General features: G+C 31.5%; 1 protein-coding gene across 1 annotated transcript in view; it reads right to left on the bottom strand.

Annotated features, from left to right (window-relative positions):
- The window catches only part of LOC123263793 (neurexin-3-like), a 763584-nt gene that overhangs the window by 28931 nt on the left and 711589 nt on the right, over positions 1-23064 (bottom strand). Inside the window, exon 27 of the mRNA XM_044726803.1 lies at positions 14088-14335. Coding sequence (XP_044582738.1) covers positions 14088-14335 — 248 coding nt within the window. The remainder of the gene's footprint in view (positions 1-14087; positions 14336-23064) is intronic.

Here is a 23064-nt window from a genome sequence, read left to right as displayed (position 1 = left end):
TACTAACTAAATTAAATTCATGACATAAGAAATTAAAAATTAAAAATAAAAAGTAAAATAATATGAATTAACCCATGTACACAGAAAGAAAAAATTTCTTGACTGGAGAACAAAATTCTTGGCTCAAGAAAATTTTCGGGTGCCTGAAGGAAGGCCGAAGTTGTGTTGGCCGAAGTAAAAATTTTCTTGAAATTTTATTCTTGGTGGAAGTCATTTGTTCTTAATTCAAACCATCATAAATACTTGTGGGCTTGTATTTGATCAAGATTTTTAGATACTTTTAGGGAAGCAGCGCCACTTACTTTCAGCTGAGAAAAAATTTTCTCACCTTCAGAAAATTTTTCTCTTGAATTATTTATTATCCATTTTATATTATTTTAGCGTGCAATCATACATATGTTTTGAAACAAATGATGAAATATTATTTTGATCTTCCCATTTGACATGTTAATCAATAAAAATGTAAATGAAAAATTACTTTTATCTTTATATTTCATTTTTGAAGTAAGAGAGAAATTTCTGAAGATTCAGAAAATTTACTTCTATCAAGAACTAAATTTTTGGAGCAAGAGGCCGAGCTTAAAATAACAAGATTTTCTTGACTTAAATACCTCAGATCAAGATACGTATTTCTTAAAGCAAGACATTGAATTTTGTTGGAATACCCTAGTGTTAAAAAATAATTTTTTTTTTTTTCGCTTAAGAAAATACTGGGGAAGAAAAATATTTCTTTGGCTCTGCGAACCTTTTTTCTATGTAGGAGTCCCCAGAGTTGAACGACGGGGCCAAGACTGATCAACTCAGTCTCGGCCGTTCGTTTCAGAACCAGACTTGAACCAAGACTGGGTCATCTAGCTCTGGCTATTTAACGGTGTGCTAGGGCTTAGGTCAAGACCGAGGCCTTTGGCCACCAATGGAAAATCTAAAGTTAATTAATAATTAAGTAAGAGAAGGGGAGGGGGTAAACGGACCTATTAAGACAAAAATGTGAAATCCTTACTTTTTCTCTCTGATTTTACGTTTTTTAGTCCTTTGCCAAGTATTGGACATTAATTTGTTCTGCTTTATTGAAAATAAAAAATTGAAAATGTGGGCAAAATGGGCCACCTTCAGAAAATATTATCATATGAGTTTTCTCAACTTGTCTTACTTTTTTGGCCTTTTACTGAGTTTATGGCATTCTTTTTGTGTCTATCGAAATTCAAAAATTGAGAAAAGTGAGAAAACCTCAAAAAATTAAAAAAAAATTTTTCAAATGTGGTTCTGTTGGTTTAACTTTTAAACGGATTTTACCGATCGATTCTAAAACCTTAAAGCTCTTAATCAAAAACCACGTTGATCGCAGCCAGCCCGGTCGCGGTTGATTCGTTAGTTAAGGTTGTTGTCGAAAGAAAATCAAAAGTATTTTTTCGGAATTACTTAGAAATTCCTAGTTTGACGCAATTTAAACTGAAAGATTCTTTGTGAGGCTTCAAAAACCGCGTCGAATGCCGCCAACCGTGTAGAAATCGGTTCATTCATTCAAAAGTTATTGCAGTTTAAAAAATCAAAAATAGTGTTTTATTACACTTCTATCAGATTTTTGAGCTGGGAGAACTCAAAATGACACGAAAATTACATTTATTAAAAAATTAGCTTTCTATCAATTATTTAATTAAAATTTCCATCATTGATTAAAAAATTAAATTTATTAACTGTACTTTTCTTCTTCATCTGAAGAGAAAAATTCTTCAACCAAGAAATTTATATTGGTTTAAGTGAATTTTTATTTTTGATTCAAGAATTTTTCGTTCTGATTCAACACAATGAATTTTTTAAAATTATTAAAAATTTATTGTTTAACGAATATTTGTTAGCAAGTAGCTGTACTTAAAATTTATTATTCAACCAAAACAATTACATATCGTCAAAATTGATATGGTCTTCTAAAAAAGTAAAATTTAATAATTTGCAGTTAAATTTTTAATATTGATAACCTTAAATATTAAAAATTTATAATAAAATATTGAAAATCCAATAAGAATGGTGTACAAATTCTAGAGTAATATAAGCGACTCTGACTTCTGTATTGTTTTTGCACTAATAAACCATGTGTAAAAAATAGTTAATTTTCATCAAAACACAATATTAAATAACATAAATTATTAAACCGTCACACTTCATCATTATATAGATTTAGCTTATAAGAATGATGAGATGCGTAGCAGCTCATCGGTCGTATAGTGTAGGGGTTAGGTATCGGTCTAGCAAGCGCGCGGCTCGGGTTCGAATCTCGGATAGGGCGGATGCGATTTTCACTTTATTTCTATGATTAGCGAAAGTTAGGTTTAAATAAGAGTCAAACAGTCTGAATTTGCGTTAGCCTCTACATTTAAAATCAAATAGAAAAAAATGATGCTTAAAAATTAATTTTTATTATTTCTTATGGAATAGCATGAGGCAGACTTGAAAATTGACTAAGGCACAGTCCTGGTAACCAGGCATGGGTCAGTCGTGGCAACTAAGAGAAATAAAAATTAATTAATAAAAAAATAATAATAAAAGAGGACTCAGGGGTTCAAAATCGGATCTAATTTTTATTTCATCAGGTCCGATTTTGAGCCCTAAAGCGCCGAAAACGGAAATTTGTAGCGCTTGTGGGACCAAAACCGGACCTACTTAAACATGGAAACAGGCTCTAGTTTGAGCCCCTAAGTCAGAAATAGATCCGATTTTAGAAGGTTCTAAATGGGCTCTAAATTTCGACTCGGGTAATTCTGCGAATGCTAGGACATATATAATGTCGGTCAACCTAGTGGTGGTTATGAAATAGGAGTCGAAATCGTTATTGTTTTTGTATTTCTTTAGTAGTCATATGCAGATTTGTGTGTGTGTGTGTGTGTGAATGTTGCGACATAAATTAAAACGTGAATTCATTTATCACATCTATATTACTAAAGGAGATTCCCATCTATATAGTCACTCATCACGATATCTCGGGAACCATCGAAGCTAGAAACTTGGAATTTGGTAGGAATGTTACTTTTTCCATGTAGAGGTCGGCTAAGAACGAATTTTAAGAAATTCCTCCTCTAAAGGGGTTTGCGGGGATGTTAACTATGGAAGATTTCCGTTTTTAAACAAAAACTCTTATAGACTTCAAATTTGGTCGGAATATTCGGTAAGAGATGTAAAAACAGTCTATAACGAATTTTTCGATAGATTACTCTACAGGGGATTGTGGGGGTGGGTATTAACAATGAAAATTTTTAATTTTCAAACCATAGCTTTTACAGACTCCAAATTCGGTAAGAATTTTATACAAGTGATATCAAAATAATTTATAAACAAATTTACGATACCCCACCCCAAAGAGGATTACGAGGGCGTTAAAAATGAAAAATTTCCGTTCGTGAACTGTAGCTCCTATATACTTCAAATTTGGTAGGAATCGTCCGTAAGAGATGTAGAAATAATATTTAATCGAATTTTATGATAGTTCACCTCACAGGGACTTGTGGGGTGGGTGTTAGCAATAAACAATCTTAATTTCCAAAATGTAGCTCTTAAAAACTATAAACTTCGTAGAAATCTTTTATTTCTCATGCAGAGATCATCTCAAAATTGATTAAAAAAAATTCTACTTCCGATAGGGATTACGGGGGTGGGCGTTAAATTATTAAAATTCTATTTTTAAACTTCAACTTCTACAGACTCCAAATTCAATCGGAATCTTCTTATAAGATGTCAAGTTCGGCTAAGAAAGCATTTTTTCGAATTCCAACTTCAAACGGATTGCGGGCACGTTAGCAATGAAAATCTCTCATTTTCAAACAATATTTTCTATGGACTCGAAATTAAGTTGAAACCTTTTGTTTATAATGAAAAAATCATCTCGAATAGGATCTTCCGAAGTCCCCCCCCCCTACACATAGGAGTGCGGGAGTGATAATTGCCAAAAAATTAACATTGTTTCTACAGATATCAAATTTGATAGAATCTTAAGAGAAATAGGAAATTATAGAGATGGCCTCCAAGGTCAACCGATTTTAATATTTCTCTAATCATTTAACGGACTGAGAATTTTACATACATTTTCTCTTTGCTGACTACACAACCGATAAATTATTCTTATTACGGGATCGCGGAAATGGAACATATGAAAATGAATGCATTTTCTAAACACTTGAGATGTAGAAAAGAAATTCGGCTACTTATTTTAATAAAATTCGTAAAAAACATGTGGGTAATTCCATGTCAAATCGACCAATAGTTGGAATTGAACCCTTTCGATTTGGATGAATTTTGGTCAGAAGTTTTCTTTTATCATAAAACGAAGTTCTGCCAAAGAAAAAAAAAAAAAATTTTTTTCGAAAGATATGCAAATTCAAAATTTCGCGATTTTTCCAGTTTTTCAATATTGTTTTTGCAATATCTCGAATGCTATTATAGATACAGGAATGGTCTTTCGTTTGTTTAAAAGGAGACACTTGGGGCTAGTGAAAAAAAAATATTTTGGAAAAAAATGCAAAATTTGTCAAATTTTGAATTTTTGAAAATCGTCAAAAATGAAGACCGCCATTAAAATTTTGGCTCAATTTTTATTGTATGATACCTTGTAATAATCTTAAAAGATCTTGAAATTTTTGGATAGGGGTTTTTTTTTTCAAAAATATGAATTTTTGAATCTCAAAAAAAAATTTTTGAATTTCAGAAAAAAATTTTTTTTTGTTTTTTGCAACTTCTGTACAAGTTAAAGTTTTGCAGATACATAATATTGTAATTTTGAGTATTTAGAAATAAAATGCACGACGTGAAAATATTAAATAATAAATTAATTTCAACTTTTTTTTATTTTTTAGACATAATCTTGCATCCTTAAAATAAGTCATCCTTAACGCATGATAGAATTTGTTAATTGTCCTTTTTTTACTTCATTTAAAGTTGTTGATGCCACTTGTCGTCTTATTAAGATGGGAATAATTTGTAATTTAAGATTGAGAACTATGAATGTGCAGAAATTCGTAAGTAAATAAGTATTCGAAAGAACGAAAAAAAATTGATATTTTTATGAAATCATTTCTAATTTTCATAGAAAATTAATATCTGTTTGAGTTATTTGAGGTTAAAAACTGTAATTAAAGTGAAGAAACGGACAAAATATATCATGCGTTGAGAAAATAAATAATTATATCATGCGTAAAGCCTGACTTTTAGATTATGTCTAAAAAATGAATAAAAGTTGAAATTAATTTATTATTTAATATTTTCACGTCGTGCATTTGATTTCGAAATACTCAAAATTACAATATAATATATCTGCATAAATTGAACTTGTATAGAAGTTGCAAAAAACAAAAAAAAATTTTTTTTTGAAATTCAAAATTTTTTTTTGAGATTCAAAAATTCATATTTTTGAAAAAAAAAACCCCTATCCAAAAATTTCAGGATCTTTTAAGATCATTACAAGGTATCATACAAAAAAAAATGAGCCAAAATTTTAATGGTGGTCTTCATTTTCGACGACTTTCAAAAATTCAAAATTTGACAAATTTTGCATTTTTTTTAATTTTTTTCCAAAATATTTTTTTTTCAATAGCCCCAAGTGTCTCCTTTTAAACAAACGAAAGACCATTCCTCTATCTATAATAGCATTCGAGATATTGCAAAAACAAAATTGAAAAACTGGAAAAATCGCGAAATTTTGAATTTGCATATCTTTCGAAAAAAATTTTTTTATTTTTTTTCCTTTGGCAGAACTTCGTTTTATAATAAAATAAAACTTCTGACCAAAATTCATCCAAATCGAAAGGGGTCGATTCCAACTATTGGTCGATTTGACACGGAATGACCCATGTACAATTAATTTTCTACAAAAATTGATGTTGCGGAGGAAATTTCAATTAACAGTATAATTCTTCGCCCTTTAAGCTAGGCAGTAGGGCTTCATTCAAGATCGAGATTATATTAGTATTGTCTTGTCCTGGTCTTGACTTATCAAGACTTATCAAGACGATATTATAGATGAAAATTCAAGACCGAGACCAATATCATTAAAAATATCTTGCTAAATCTTGACAAGACATATAAATACAATGACTATAAGTATATGAGAATTATTCTTAGTGAGAATTCATGTTTTAAGAAAGACTATAAGTATTAACTTGATTTTAGCGTATTGATAATTTTCAAATGACCACATTTTGGTATCAATAAAGCTTACACACAATACGATTATACATACATATCTATATCTATATTTATAGATTCGTATGAATTGCAAGTATTAGCGTCTGTAAGCAGTATATGGAATGCGTTATATGTATAGTGTATACTTGATAATCTTTGTCTATCTGGAATATCATTCAGTTACTTTCCAACATTTGAAGAAAAGAGACATATTGTTTATCGTTGTCGTATTAATAAAATTTTTGATAAGTCAATATTACTGTTTTTGAGCAATTATTGAAAAAAATTCAACAAAAAAAATGAGTGGAATAAAACGGAAGTGGGCTGAACTGAATAATGAAAATGATAGTGACATGTTTGATCAACGAAGTGCTGTTGAGGTGACGAGAAAAACGGTAGTGAGTGTTAAAGCATCAAAATTCACTAGATTTAGGAGTTCAAGATATTTTAAAATATCTAAAAGTAGATATATCTGCTAAAGATTTTATTGAATCTATTTATTCGCCGAAATTCGAAGTTTCTGAAGAAGAGATTCAAGAAAACTTAGTGGATGAATTTGCTGATGTTGACAAAGATAATAAGAATAAAGAATATTCTGCTAAGTACACCGATTCTATATTAAAGTTGCGAAAGATGTTTATAAAACTATGCCTATCGGAAAAACTCCAAATTAAATTACAAGAATTTGTAAAGTTAGTAATACTACATATTCTAAACCAATATTAGGTGTTCGTACAAGATGGAACAGCACATTTGATATGATAGATATTGGATTAAAACAATACGATGTATTGAATAGATTCTTAATAATATTGTCGTTTATTTACATTTTTCGGTCCTGATTCTCATTTATTTGTTAAGTAATTTTTAGTCATATTATTAGAGTGCCGATGAAAATAACCTTTACAAACCAGGTATATTTCACCATCCACTCTAGATGTCGGAAGCGAAACGCAACAAAATCTTCTGGGGATATTTGTTCATTCATACACGAATAAGAAATTTAACTTGACTGAAGATCAAGAATCTTGAACCAAGAACACCATTTTGAAGAAAATCACACTCTCGAGTCAAACAGAAAAATTCTAAAACCAAGAAAATTTCCTTAAACCAAGAATTATATCTTGACTCAAGAAATTCTCTATCTTCAAAATGATGTTTTTGGTTCAAAATTCTTGCTCATGAGCCAAGTTAAATTTTTTATGAGTGTAGTATTTATTTATGTGTCATTTTGGTTTGTGGCATCGCTTGCTATGGCACGCCGTTTTACTATTTAATAGAAGATAAAAAAATGATCTTAAAATTAACAACTCAAAGAAAAAATGTACATTTTATGTTAAAACATAATCAAAATATAATAGATTAATTTTATATTTATGTTTATATTTTTTAAGGAATAATTATTCAGTAGGGGCATAATAATTCATCAAAGAATTGAAATTCTGAGTTGAACTGATGAGAAAAAGAATATTTTTATTGTGTCATGATAAATAAAAATAAGAGTTTCATAATTATGTGAGGATAGAATTTTAACGAACAATTTTTTTTTTATGTAGTGACATAAATTAAATTGGCTCCTGTTGATTTATATTTTTGGAGTGATTATTTATAACATTTTAATTTCTTTTAATCTAAAATTTAATACAAATAAAAATTAAAATTATGTACATAATAGTAATTCAGAATTAAAATTACGTACATAATAAAAATGTTATAATTAAAATTATGTACATAATAAAAAGGTTATAATTAAAATTATTTAGATAATAGTAATTCAGAATTATAATTATGTACATAATAGTAATTCAGAATTGAAATTATTTACATAATAAAAATGTTACAATTAAAATTATGTACATAATGGAAATGTTGGAATTAAAATTATGTATATAATGGAAATGTTTAATTTAGAATCATGTACATTGTAACAGGGTAAAATTACCCTGAATCGATAAGTCGCGAGAGATCGATAACTGTTCGACGCAGCACTGGCGCGTCTCGATCTTCGGGCCTAAAGAGAGAGTAAGAGGGGGTAGTTTGGGGTTATTATAGGTGAGCCGTGCATCGCAACAGGGAGAAGTAGTGTAACCGCCAGACAGTGTGCCACAGAAATCAAGAGGGACTGATCCCCGGAGTAGTTACCAGACGTAAGAAGCCAACAAAATTTAGGACTTCAATATCAAGTAGTGAGTTAGATCGTCGTTTATTCATCAAGGTATTGAATATAATTACTCTGTGGACTAGGAGTGGACCTCGGGGTTTATACTCAGTTGACTTCTCCTCTGATTAATTGTTCATCATTTATTAATTCGTAATAATTCAATTATTATTTAATTGCAATTGGTTTATATTCGTTAGTTGGTGTTGAGCGTCCCTCGAGGCGATTTTTACCCGAGGACTGCTTAAGGATCTTGTGGTGTGAATTTTCGTGAGAATTTATTTTATTAATTTACTCGACTAATTATTCATAATTCTTGAACATCTGAAAAATCGGTTTAGTCGCAAATATTTTATTTATCAATTTAATAAAATAAAAACCGAATAATAAATTCTTCGAGAAATTTCCTTTGTCTTCTCACGGACCAGTCAAGCATCGGTTAAATTTTAAAACGTAGATAAGTCGTACCCATGGTCAAACTTTACTACGCACTAACGAATAGTTGGCGTCCATTTTGAGCGCACAAATTCTTTGCTGATTATTTTACTCGATAATTTATTAAAACAATTGAATTATTATCATTTAATATTATTTATTACAAGACTTTTAATTATTTAACATTATATCATTTATGAAGAATTGATTTACTGAGATTTCGGTGCATTTAAGACTGATTTGCCTCTGGAAAATTTTCTTTAATTTATTTTATATTGAGATAAATTATTTATTAATTATTTATTTAACCACAAATTTCCACGTGGTTATTTTTATATTGAACTTAAGTTCTGGAAATTTATTTATTAATTTAATATCATTGATAAAATTCTTAGAATTTATTTAACAGCGTGGATATTAAGTCCGAGAGTTTCATAGTTAAAATTAATTAATGAATTCTTAAGAATTATTTTTATAATTAATAATAAAATCACGAGTTGAATTGGAATAAATTTATACTTCGATTGATCCTAAAAATTTCTTTAATGTTGAGTATTAAACTCGGAATTGATTTGGAATAAATTCAGCGTCGGATTTTAGTTCGAATTTTTGAGAATTAATTTATTAGTCGTGGAAATATTTCATAATTTAATTGCTAGCTGATGACTGAAATTCTGTTAGTTGAAAAGTAATGTAATGAATTTTCTGGAATTAATTTTCGTTAATAATTTTCATTAATAAAAGTAAAGTAAATTCTGTGTGTGTGTGAACACACGTAGGTTATGTGTGTGGAAATTTGTACGGGTTATGAGAATTAGCTGCATAGCTGACGAGCCCTCGTGCACAGCGCGTTCCTTGTACGGAGTGACTTGTCGGGTAGTTAAGTATTAATTTTTGGCTCTGGATAGCCGCCAGTTAGGCTATAGACGACCTCTGTTACACAGTGCGTTCCTTGTGCAGTGTAAATTTTGGATCTGGTCAGCCGCCAGTTAGGCTGTAGTTTTAAGTTGATTATAGTGTGAGTGTGAGTGTGTACACTTTGTTAAATTGTTGTTATCAATAAATTCCGGATATTGTTAATTGAGAATTTATTTATTTCAGATCACGTTCCTCCACTCTCTCTCCCTGTAGATAAGCTCAGCTCTGGATCTGGTTCCAGGAACCGTGATCAAAAATCCTGGTGGCGCCCTTTTATTTATTAATTTAGATTTCAATTTTGTTTAGTCTATTGTTTCATTTAATTTAATTTAAGGGGTCAATTAAGTGACATGAGAACCCGTTACAACATAATGAAAATATTTGAATTAACATTATGTATTGAGATAATATCAATTGCTTAATATCATTATGTTACAAGATTATTTTTATTGATGATTATTATTTTATTTACTTTTAGAATAAAAAATTTAAATTAAATTTATGTTACTAAATAATTAAAATTCGTTATCGGTAAAATTCATTATGGTTAGACATGATAAAAACTGTCTGAATTTTAGTTATGGTGCGTCATAAATTTTTTTGAAGTATTCATTATCATTTCACTTTTTACTAAATTCTGTGAATTTATATTATGATAAACCATAATAAAAATTTTGCAAAGATTTTTAAACTGTTTTAAATAAAACTAATCCATTTTTTATGTAGATACATCAATTTGATAATTTTTATTATGTTATTCAAAATGAAAATAATTTATTTTATCTTTAAACATAATCGAATTTTATTCATTATAATTATGTCACAAGATAATAGAAATGTTTTTATTTTTTCAATAGGATAATTCCTAATCATTATAATTATGTCGTTTCATAATTATATTTCGTGTATTTTTGTATCTCTTCCTATGCATAAGCATTGAATTTTATGTCGGTACCTAAAATAATTATATTTTTATTATGTCTGTACATAGAAAAAAATTCAATCAATAAATTCTTTTTCAAATTGAAAATGAATTTTTTTTATGTACTGCAAAAATATTAACTTATTACCTAGTAAAACGGCGTGCCATAGCTTGCAGCAACAGCTCTATATCAAGATTCAAATTATATAAAGACTGTGTATCAATACAGGACGTAAATAAGAACAAAAACGATACTCAGTGCAAATTATTCATGAAAACAAAAATAATTATCATAATGCGACTAAAAATTGCTTAACAAATAAATGTGAATAGAGACAGAAAAAATACAAATAAGCGGAAATACTATTAAGAATGTAATCGATACATCGTATTGTTAACGTTACTGTAACTGTCAATCCATTTAATGAAATTTTTGGAAAATTTATTGATGAAGATGAAAATAAATGACTATAACACAAGAAACTTTACAGCAAGACTGAAAAACTATGGAAATAACTATAAACACAACTTAAAGGATTGATTCTATTGAAAAATTGTAAAAAAACTTTTTAATTAAGCAATCAATTTCCCATCAGAATATGCATCGATCATAGTCGTAATGGCATTTTTTTTAGAAGGAAAAAAATTAATACCAAAAAGTTCCAAATTCTCATGTCATTTAAATGAAAAATGTAACTTTATTTCAGCACAGTTTAATTCGGTAATGAAGAGCTTATTTATGTAAGGGATATTTAACTTCCCGCTAAGAAAATCGTAGATTTTCATAAATCGAAAAATTATTGATTTTATCACGTTTTGCATAAATCGAGTTCTCATCAGATCTTGACGTTTTAAGGTCACAGAAAGCTTCCTTGACTACCCCCGCGATTTTGTCAGTATGACTGTATGTATGTGTATGTATATATGTATGTGTGTAAGTATGTGAACCGCTTATAACTTTTGAACGGCTCGACCGATTTCATCGTGGTTGGTGCCATTCGAAAGGGCTTGACCAAACTTAGATTTTAAATACAATTTGAACCGATTCAACGGGGTGAAAACAATAACTTCCCGATTTTTGAAAATTTTCAATTTTCTTAGCGGGAAGTAAAAAATTAGGAAAACGGTTGACCCTGAAGGCCATCCCTGTAACTTCTTGCTAATTCCATACCTAGGCGCTTAAAATTGCACTTATAACTTTTTTAAGCTCTTCGAGCTCAAAAATACAATTCATATCTTATTTTAAGCTCTCCGAGGTCAAAGAGACAGCTTTTCTATGCTTTTGAGCTGTTTGAGTCTGATGGAAGTTTGATAAAACACTATATTTTGAATTTTCACACTGCAGTAACTTTTGAATGAATGAACCGATTTTCACGTCGTTGGCAGCATTCAATGCCGTTTTTTAAGCTTCACGACGAATTTTCAAGTTTCAATTTATTAAACTAGGAAATTCGGAGTGATTCCGAAAAAACTCTTTTTTCGGCTTTCTTTCGTTCCCGATATCTCTCCCATTGTTTTGGGTTACACAAATTGTTGCACATTATCATATTTTTGCACTTTAATTCTGACACTTACCTGATTTCATTCTTATTATCTATTGAGCCACTATAACAATGCATTATCGACAAATGTTGCCCAATAACTAAAATTATTTATAACCAACGAAAGTTTGGGGTCATCTATAAATGACGTCATACCTTAAAGAGGGGGGCAGTAGAAAGGTATTACCAGAGTGTGACATTGTGAGATAAGGGGCAGGAGGGGGTCAAAAGCTTTGTGACGTCATATGTTAAAATTCGAAATACTCTAACGTGAGACTTATATGTGAATGAAAAACTTTAAATATTTACGAACTCAATCTATATTGCATGTCTTAAGCGCGCAGGTATGCTCTACTCTCGCCTAAAAATCGTGATTTTAATTAAAATGTGATTTTCATAATTTAAATGAAAAAAATTATGGATAAAAAGCATATCAAAATAAATAATAGTAACTACAGAACACGCTAAAAAAATTTTCTTATCGATTAAATAAGATTTTTCAGAAAAAACTCGTTTTTCTGATGAAATAAATGAATGAGCGTGGTATTCACGGAAGCTATGGGCTTGATAACACCACAACTTTGTCAAAAATCACTTTAACGATTTAATTATTTTTTTGTTTCATTCCTAAGGAAGTTTATCAAAACCCTTGTGAAAATTGCGTGTCAAAATAATTCCGTTTCGATACAGTTAATTTTTTTCGATTGTCAGTTCGGTGACTTTTTCAGCGATTTCGGCAACCATGTATATTATTTTTCAAAAACAGAATTGAAATAAACAAGCAGAAACTATACATACATGATGATATTATTAGTAATAATTTATTTTAGTAATAATTTATTACTAACTGTTTTATCATCTGTTAAGATTTTTCTTTAGTTCGACCTACAGAGGGGATAATACTACTCGCGGGAGAATTCAAATCAAAAACGAATAATTTTTGTTATGATCTAAATAATTTATGTATGAAATGAGCGCTTAAGGCATGCTCATTTGGATTTTCCAAACTTTTTATTGGTACTTCAGTACTATCACTTTGAGATTATCTCTCATGCAATGACATCTAACTTCGAAAGCGGAGTTGTGATGCAAATGAGATACTAAAATTCTCTAGAGTTCTGAATAGTAAGGGTCTGATGTGAGTAGGTTTAAATCGTTGGCGAGTGCTCGCTCGCTTTCCTAAAAAATGAAAACACCTGTTTCTTTTGGATTATTATTAAATAAATTCATTAAATTGAAAAATGTGTGACGTTACATCAAGGAGGAGGAAGTTCTTAAAATGTGACAACCTGTGGCAAGGACGGAGGGAGGAGTTAAAAAATCCTGAAATTCGTGTGACATAATTTATGGAGGCCTCATTTCTCAAACAATTATCAAAAGGTTACACAGCACGAGTCTTGTTATAAATACACTTCGAAACAGGTGACGCGTATGCCGTGTACAAACTATATCTGTCCAGTCGAAGCAAACTTATTGGCTGTCTTGGACCAATAAGCGTGTGCCTATGACTAGGCACATCGAATAGCTTACGCGCTATGAATAACTGTATTCACTATAGAGAGAGTCGTAAAGGAAAAATTTCACATTTTGTTTTCGTTTAGCCCCTATCTGCCAAGTCCATACCGTGCGATGAGGAACTTTGTCTAAAAAACTTTTTTTTAAACCATACAATTTTGGGTGGAATGCTTCTTATGTAATTTCAAAAGAGAGAAGTCGCACTTTCCTCTGACATAACAGAGCAGACAGCTTTAACTTTCGGTGCAGGTACGATGCAAATTTTATTTTCATCTTCTGTAAGAGTGAAGGGACATAGAAATAGGTTCGAAATTTGTTGACCGAAATTCTCAAAAGTTTTCATTATATCAGTTATTGTCTGTTGCATCAGAAAATATGAACTATTGCATACAACTATTTTAGAACAATGCATTGACTAAATTAAACCAACCTGCTGCATTCGCTGTATAGGGGAAGTTCTGTCCTGTAAGCTTCCGGGTGGTAACATGTGAACATCACCACGCAGAGAAATAACTACTTTGCTCAACTGTTTACTCTCTAATTCAAAAATTCTTGCACTATTTATGACAAGCCCTGAAATAATTCCTACGAATCCTCTTTCAACTTGCCCTTTGTTGTTGTTCCATCTTCCTCCAACTTGAATAATTGACTGACCATCTTGTAACAAAGTTTCAAAATCTGCAGAAAAAATTGACTTCATTTAATGACTTAAACGAGTTTTCAAACAGGTTTCGACAATAATTCGGTAAGGAGCTTAACATGCTAGTGATTTTTTAGTCAGCAGGTGAATCCCTGTCTAGTGTTTATATTTTACAATAAATATATGAATTTATCTTCAAATTAAACAAGTTGCATGATACAATTGAAATGTAATGATATGTAGTCGATAAATTAAAGAAAGGCCATTCGTCATAAAAAATGGGAGTAGATTTCATTTCTGTGGACAAAATAAGCGCAAAAGTCGAATGTCTTAAAAATGATTCTAAGATGGATATATTTTGATTTAGAAAAACATGTGAATGGAAGCTTATTTTCTCAGCTTGTTGATGCATTTTATAGAAATTAAATATCTCAACGCGTTTAAAAATTATTTAAGGTTGTACGGACACAAATGCACTTTTGAAGATCAGAACCTAATTTTTTGATATGCTATGAATTGCTATCTCATACGTCTAAATTAATTTTGTCGAATAGATATGATGAAAGGTTATCCTTTAATAAATTATTGATAAATTGAAATTTAATATGTAGCCTATAGAGACTATTAGCGGATTGCACATATATCGATTTATGTGACTATCTCTTAGGAAGATTAAAAAACAAAAAACTTTTATTTCAGTCAATCAACTTTCGTAGAATACATTAAAAATAAAATAAAAATTTCCTAACGGAGGCTTTTAAAGATATTTTAATGCAAAAGATGAGAAATTCATGAAAATTTAAGGCAAACATATTTAAAAATAAATAAACCACGTGATTCAGCGCAGTGTGGCAACGTTGCACAAAATATAACGCGCGAATTTCGAATTTTAATAATTCCTGTGTATTTTTATAGGTTATGTTTTTCAACTCAACACTACACAGTAAGATAAATATAAACAGCTGTTAAGCGCGGTGTCGTCAGGTCCGAGTCTTGTGAAAAAATACTTGAGTCAGACGTTGACTGTTTATTGTTTTTGTTGATTAAATTATTAAATTATTTAATAAATAATAATGTGAGGCAACGATTAAATTATAGTAGTGAATTTTGGTAATCAAATTTTTAATTTTGATGAAAAAAAAATTTAGATTCTACTATGACTTACGGGGTACTGTCCGTGCAACCTTGAAGCAGAAGTAGTGAAAGTATAAAATTTTCAAACTCTGAAAATTGTAAAATGCTGTAATTTCTAAAGTAATTGACCAAACAAGCTTATATTTGAACTTGATGTTCGTAATCGTCTATGAAAAAGTATGTTGAGTTTAATTGGGATCCCTTAAGAATTGTTAACGCTATCGTCCTGACAAGCGGCGTTATATCGTACATGTACATATATATATGGGTGTGCCAAAAAGTAACTCGCGTGGAGAACCTTTTAAAATTGGAATTTTTAGTTCCGCTTTTAACAGGGGCTGCGTTTGGACATTTCCTGATATATTTTGGTGTGAGACGATGTATTTAATTTTGATATAATTTTTTAACAGAAGCTTAGTTTAGGCATTTCCGGTAAAAATTCAAAATTTGTCGGGAAGTGTTTTATAAATAATCAAATGAATCCACTCACCCCGAAGTATCTCAGGAAATGCCGAAACACAATTGCTGTTGAAAATAGAACTCAAAATTTTAATTTTAAAAGGTTCTCCACGGAAGTTACATTTTGGCACACCCTGATATATATATATATATATATATATATATATATATATATATATATATATAATTACCGTAACTCCTATTCTTTCTCGCTTCACAGCATTATTTATATTTGTAACAAAAATGCTTGCCGTAAGATGGACGGTGTGGCTTAATGTATATAGAATAAGCGAAAGAAAATTTAGTATAGACCGGATAGCTCAAATGGTAGAGTAGCCGACATGTCTTCGGAAGGTTCTGGGTTCGAATCCCAGTCCGAGCTATCTAATAATTTTTTCTCGCATATTCTATAAACTCACATTGAGATGATCCTCTCCACATTCCTTTCTCAATCCTTTCCTACCAATATCCTGTTACGTGAATGTGGAACGCTTCACGTAATAATTACCGTAACTCCCATTCTTTCCCGCTTCACAGCATTATTTATATTTGTAATAATTTATAGCTATAATTTATAGCTAAATTTGTCATTAAAGACAAATTTGGGAACTGGAGAAATAAAGGATAAAGGGGGGAGGAGGGACCTTACTCAGTAGGAATTTTTCGGTAACCGAAAAAATAATTCAGACAGCCCAGACCGGACTCGAACCCGGATCATTTGGTTACGTGCCAAAGGCTCTACCAGTTAAGCTATCCGAGACATTGTCCGTAACTACCATTCCGTCACCTAATAAGACCTACCGAGTAATAAACACCATCGTCCATCTTACGGTAAAGAGCCATAATTTATAGCTAATATATATATATATATATATATATATAATATTCTCGTGTCACAATGTTCGTTCCCATACTCCACCGAGACGGCTTGACCGATTCTCATGAAATTTTTTATGCATATTCAGTAAGCCTGAGAATCGGCTACTATTTATTTATCTAACCTCTAAGTGATAAGGGGTGTTCACCCCAAAAATTTTTTTTTTGTTTTTTTGATTAATTTTTTTTTTTTTTTATTTTGTGGCATCAAAAAATATATAAAACTCTAAATTTGCACTTTTTTATCACCGACCCTTGCTTTTTAATAATCATTTTCATAATTTTATCATTTTCTATCCCGCTCGATAACATCAATTATTATCACTTGGTAAGTTATCCCCTCTATGTGTCTACCGGTGTCACTTCTCACCCTGTAAACAGCACGGAGTGGGGATGTTACCTCTACAGTCTTCGGCTATTATTAGTGTTTATGCTTCAAGCGTAGTAGTTAAACATTTTTACTATCTCAGTGTAACTCTCATATTAAATATATTCTCGAGTAACTTTATTATTTATTTATCAATAACTAATATTATTGAATATAATTAATTATTGATAACTAATGAAATTATTAATTTTGAGTGTAAATCGTACGATCAGTTAATTAAGTGACTTACATAACCTCTAAAATACTCAACACGTGTCACGAGTTCCCGCAAACAACGGCTATTGAGTTGTAAGTATAAATTATTTTTTACGTTTATTATAAATTAAAAATTATTCTTTCTTATTTATAACGAAAATATTGTTGGAAATGGTGAAAAACGAATTCGGTGAAAGTTAGATTCTTATAAAAAATGGGAAATTTTTTTTTTTGTTTCCTTATAAGAGCTCTAACTTCGACAGAAATTTTTTTTCACTATTCCTAACAATATGTATTTTCGATATAATTAAGAAACATAAAATTTTTCGTTTTCGTGAAACTATCTAATTTTTACATGTATATTTAATGTAATCAAAGATAAAATAAATGATTAATATAATAATTGAATAATTCAATCAGTTCTATTCATTTGTGTTTTGTATTGTACAGTAAACAATGCCAACAAAACGCAAAGGGGCCAATTTGAGCCGTGATACAAATAAATCTAGAAGCATTCGAAATAGAAGAGGCCAAAGAACCGAAGAACAAGTTCAGGAAGAAAATAATGGAGCGCGTGTGAGAATGGCGCAATTGTGTCAAGAACAATCAGACGATACACGAGCTGAACGCAATGAAGTCATGAGATTAGAACAACGACAATTACACCGTTTTACTGTCAATAGACGCAGAGCAAATGACCAACGAGGCGAGGACTCCGGAAGCGCACTAGCCAATCGGGTGGATGCACATTGTGGCTACAATAACCTTAATTTATTCTTTGCTAGACGCATCGTCAGCGAGCTGGATGCTCTATTGAATGAGCATAATGAATTGTTGAAAATATTCAAATCCCACATGCACAAATTATAAAGCGATAATCATGCTATTGTTATTAATCCTGATAAAACACCAGCTGGAGAACACATTCGTAGATTCAATGCACCTGTTGCTGACGACGTTGCTGGAATAATGGATGGCGATCGTACAGGTGCACGAGAAATTGTGATTCGTAGGAGAAATAATAATCTTCAGTTCATTGCTGATACACACCGTTCATATGACGCTCTCCAATATCCGCTAATCTCCTGGAAGTGACAAGACGGATATAGCATAAATATTAAACAACGAGATCCCGTATCAGGTGCTTCATTTATTATGAATTTGATTATTACACTTTTAACAAAACAATTAAATGATTAAACGCAATTAACTTAAATTAATATTTATGAATATATTATTACAGGAGCCGAAACAAACAAGAACGTTAGCTCGGATTATTATGCGTATAGATTGATGATTCGACGCGGGCTGGATAACGTCATTCTACGATTTCGAGATCTTTGTAAACAATTCATGGTCGACATGTACGCGAAGATAGAAGGCGAACGACTACGATACTTACGATATAATCAACTCAAGCTACGTGTGGAAGAGTACATTCACTTGCGAGACGCTGTTGTCAACAACGCCGACGCTGCTGAAATTGGTAACTCTGTTATTCTAACATCATCGTACGTAGGCAGTCCACGTCATATGCAAGAGTATATACAGGATGCTCTGACTTTTGCGCACGAATATGGGCGACCGTGTTTATTTATTACGTTCACATGTAATCCAAAATGGCTAGAGATTACATCTTTGCTGTTGCCTGGCCAAAATGCAATACATCGTCATGACATTACAGCACGTGTGTTTAGACAAAAGCTGAAGTCATTGATAAATTTTATTACTAAATCACATGTATTCGGTCCCACACGTTGCTGGCTGTATTTGGTTGAGTGGCAAACGCGAGGATTACCTCATGCCCACATTTTGGTTTGGTTAATCGACAAAATCCGTCCTGAAAAAATAGATAATATAATTTCTGCAGAAATTCCCGATCCGTCTATTGATCAATTGTTGTTTGATATTGTTACAGCAAACATGATTCATGGCCCATGCGGTACTTTTAATCGTTCATCGCCTTGCATGTCAGATGGAAAATGTACAAAAAATTTCCCTAAAGATTTCACTAACGATACAATCACAAATGTCGACGGATATCCATTATATCGTCGAAGGAATCCAGATGATAGCGGACAATCATTTATTAAAAACATCAGCAACACAGACATTGATATTGACAATCGTTGGGTCGTGCCATATTCGCCCCTGCTGAGCAAAACAAACAATGCTCATATTAATCTTGAGTTCTGCAGTTCTGTGAAGAGCATCAAATATATTTGCAAGTATGTCCATAAAGGCAGTGACATGGCGATGTTTAGAGTGGAAATTATCAATGTAAATGCTCATCCAGTAAATAATAACGATGAAATAACGCTCTACCAAATAGGTCGGTACATCAGCTCCAATAAAGCTGTTTTGCGTATCTTTGGTTTTCCAATTCATGAACGGGATCCAGCAGTTGTTCAGTTAGCCGTTCATCTTGAAAATGGTCAGCGTGTATATTTCTAGAACGAGACAGCGATTGATCGTGCTATAAATCGACCAAAAACTACACTCACTGAATTTTTTGAATTGTGTAATCGTGTGGATGATTTTGGTGCCTTTGCACGTACTTTACTCTATTCACAAGTACCACGCTATTTCACATGGGCTCAAACAGAACAATGGATACCGCGCAAGCAAGGCTCACCAGTTGATGCATGCCCCAATTTATTCAAATCAAACGCCTTTGGGCGAGTATTTACAGTGAATCCAAGACAGACTGAGTGCTTTTATCTTCGACTATTGTTGGTTAATGTTACTGGCCCATTGTCATTTCAAGATATACGTAAAGTGAATGGGCAACAGTATACAACGTATAAAGATGCATGCCTTGCACTCGGCTTGCTAGAAGATGACAATCAGTGGGAATGTATGCTTGCTGAAGCAGCATTGAACTGTACAGCAATATAAATTCGTCTACTATTCGCTATAGTGTTGACTACATGTTTTCCAGTCCAAGCAGAGATATTGTGGGCTAATCACAAAGATTCAATGACTGATGATATATTGCATCAACATCGTACACGGTGTAACAATCTAGCGATAACATTCAGCGGAGATATGTACTATGAAGCATTGATTGCTATTGAGGATCTTTGTATTATCATTGCCAACTTACCACTCAGTCATTTCGGTATGAATTCGCCAAATCGAGGTGCAACTGATTTAATGAACACTGAAATGAATCGTGAAATGCAGTACAACACTATAGAAACAAATGAGGAACAAAGAACCATTTACGACCGCATTATGCTCGCAGTTTCAGCAGGACAAGGTTGGTACTTCTTTTTAGATGCACCAGGTTGAACTGGCAAGACATTCCTTATTTCGCTGATTTTCGCCAAAATTTGATCCAATAATGGCATCGCATTAGCCGTTGTATCATCGGGCATTGTGGCAACCTTATTGGATGGAGGCAGAACAGCTCATTCAGTATTTAAGCTACTACTTAATATTTAAAATAACCCTGACGCAGTGTGCGACATAAAAAAACAATCGTCCATAGCCACAGTGCTGAATCAGTGTAAAATTATCATCTGGGATGAATGTACCATGGCATACAAACATTCGCTTGAGGCGTTGAACAGGACATTGAAAGATATTAAAAACAACGACAAACTATTTGGTGGCACTCTGTTAGTCCTTTCAGGTGACTTCAGACAAACACTTCCCGTCATTCCACGTTCAACATACGCTGATGAAATTAACGTCTGCTTAAAATCATCGACATTGTGGCTTAATGTTGAAATAGTACAGCTGAAAGTAAATATGCGCGTTCAATTGCTTCAAGATCCATCCGCTGAAACATTCTCAAAACAACTCTTAGATATCGGCGATGGAAAAGTCACTATAGCTGAAACTGGATACATAAAATTAGCGAATGATTTCCGCACAATCATTGATTCGCAAGATGCTCTCATTGAACAAATATTTCTCGATGTACACACGAATTACATAAATCTCGAGTGGCTTGCAGAAAGAGCAATGTTAGCTGCAAAAAATGTAAACGTTGACATTTTAAATCTGAAGATACAACAGTGATCGCCAGGGGACTTGGTATCATATAAATCTATTGATACAGTTGGCGATGACACTGAAGCTGTTGTTACGTCTTAGCGTAATTTTTAAATTATTGATTTTAATCCAGATCATTTAAGATCTATAGATTGGGATCGGGAGTATTTTAGCTGGTTTTAATTTTAGAAGTAATAAGACTTGGGTTGCAGTTAATACATATATTGTAAAATGAAAAGTAAATAAATGTACAATCAAGTACGTTTTACAAAAGTTATTACAAAAAAATTATTATAAGGTTGATCGGAACGTATGATTTGACACAATATATAAAAAAAAACAATGATTTCTAAACGCTCTGAGATCAGGAAACGTAACTTTACAATACCTGTACTATTTGGATAATCTCTGGGGATGAACCTTGAATCGGAAATCTAAAGATAATTAACTCACTATTTTACTCACTATTCACAAAAGAGACGAAAGAGTGTTTTACGCAGTGGGAAGGCCTGCACTGGTAAAAATAAAATTTAGTCTGAGTCTGTGTCAGAGTCGGAAAATGAACTGAACTGAATAGAATCTATTCTCCAGAGAGTCCCATAGTTTTAGTTTTTTTTGGGGGGTCCTAGCTTGTGGGTCCTAGAAGGGACGATTTCCATCCAATAGAAAAGGACTTTTCCACTCTAGGCCCCCTTCTCTTTAGGAAAAGCGGCCAGGTCACGCCCTTATGCAAGCGGATGGGTATGCGCACCTACGCATCCACTTACATATATTTTAGTTATTTGTAAAATTTATTTATAATAATGCTATTTTAGTTTTAATGATATTTTAATTGATCAGTTGTTACTTATTTTAGTTTTATCTATTACTATTGAATTTGTTTAGATTGTTGGGATCTGTTTTGTCGTATTTATTAATTATTTTATAAATTTTCTTTTAATATTTATTATTGCATTTTTTTTATATTTATTATTGCATTTTTTTAATATTTATTATTTAAAATTTTATCTCAGTAAGATTTCGTTATTTAAATTTTATTATTTTCAAATTCTTTAAACTTTATCTTACTGAGTAAATAAATAAACAGAAACCAACGGAATTGATAAATTTTAAACATCTGGAAAATAAGTTTCTCTTCTATGCGTCATTTTTTTTTCTTTTTAGCCTAAGTACACAAGATGGTAAAGATATTTTTCCCTTATCCTTTTACATAAGGCCCTATTTATTTTATTTTTATGGCTTTCCTTTGAAATAAAGGTAAAACTAAAATTTAATTTTTTTTTAAGTATTTTTCTGGGAAAAATATCTTAGTCTTGCGTATGTCTTCACTTTAATGACCCTGGCGTCACTAAAGCGAGTATTCTAGATACTATTTAATGTATAAAAAGAAATATTATATTTTATTTCTAAGGTCGCTCAAACAAAATTATAGTCATTGAAATATAATTTATTTTTAAATATTTTCAAAGTTCCTCAGGACGTAACACTGTAAATTTTCCAACACAGTTTTTTAACTCACTAGATTTGCCAGGCATGCCACCACATAACTTACAATTGAAGGTTGGATCTCCAATTATTTTGCTTCGTAATTTGAACCCGCCACGGCTATGCAACGGTACGCGATTAGTCATTAAAAAATTAATGAAAAACGTTATTGAAGGCACCATTCTAAATGGCAAGTTCCAAGGTGAAAATATATTGATACCACGAATA

Source organism: Cotesia glomerata, linkage group LG1 (genome assembly GCF_020080835.1).
Source record: "Cotesia glomerata isolate CgM1 linkage group LG1, MPM_Cglom_v2.3, whole genome shotgun sequence".
In the NCBI taxonomy this organism is placed as follows: Eukaryota; Metazoa; Arthropoda; class Insecta; order Hymenoptera; family Braconidae; genus Cotesia; species Cotesia glomerata.
The sequence above is the reverse complement of the archived record's forward strand: the minus strand, read 5'-3'. Positions and strand labels throughout refer to the sequence as shown.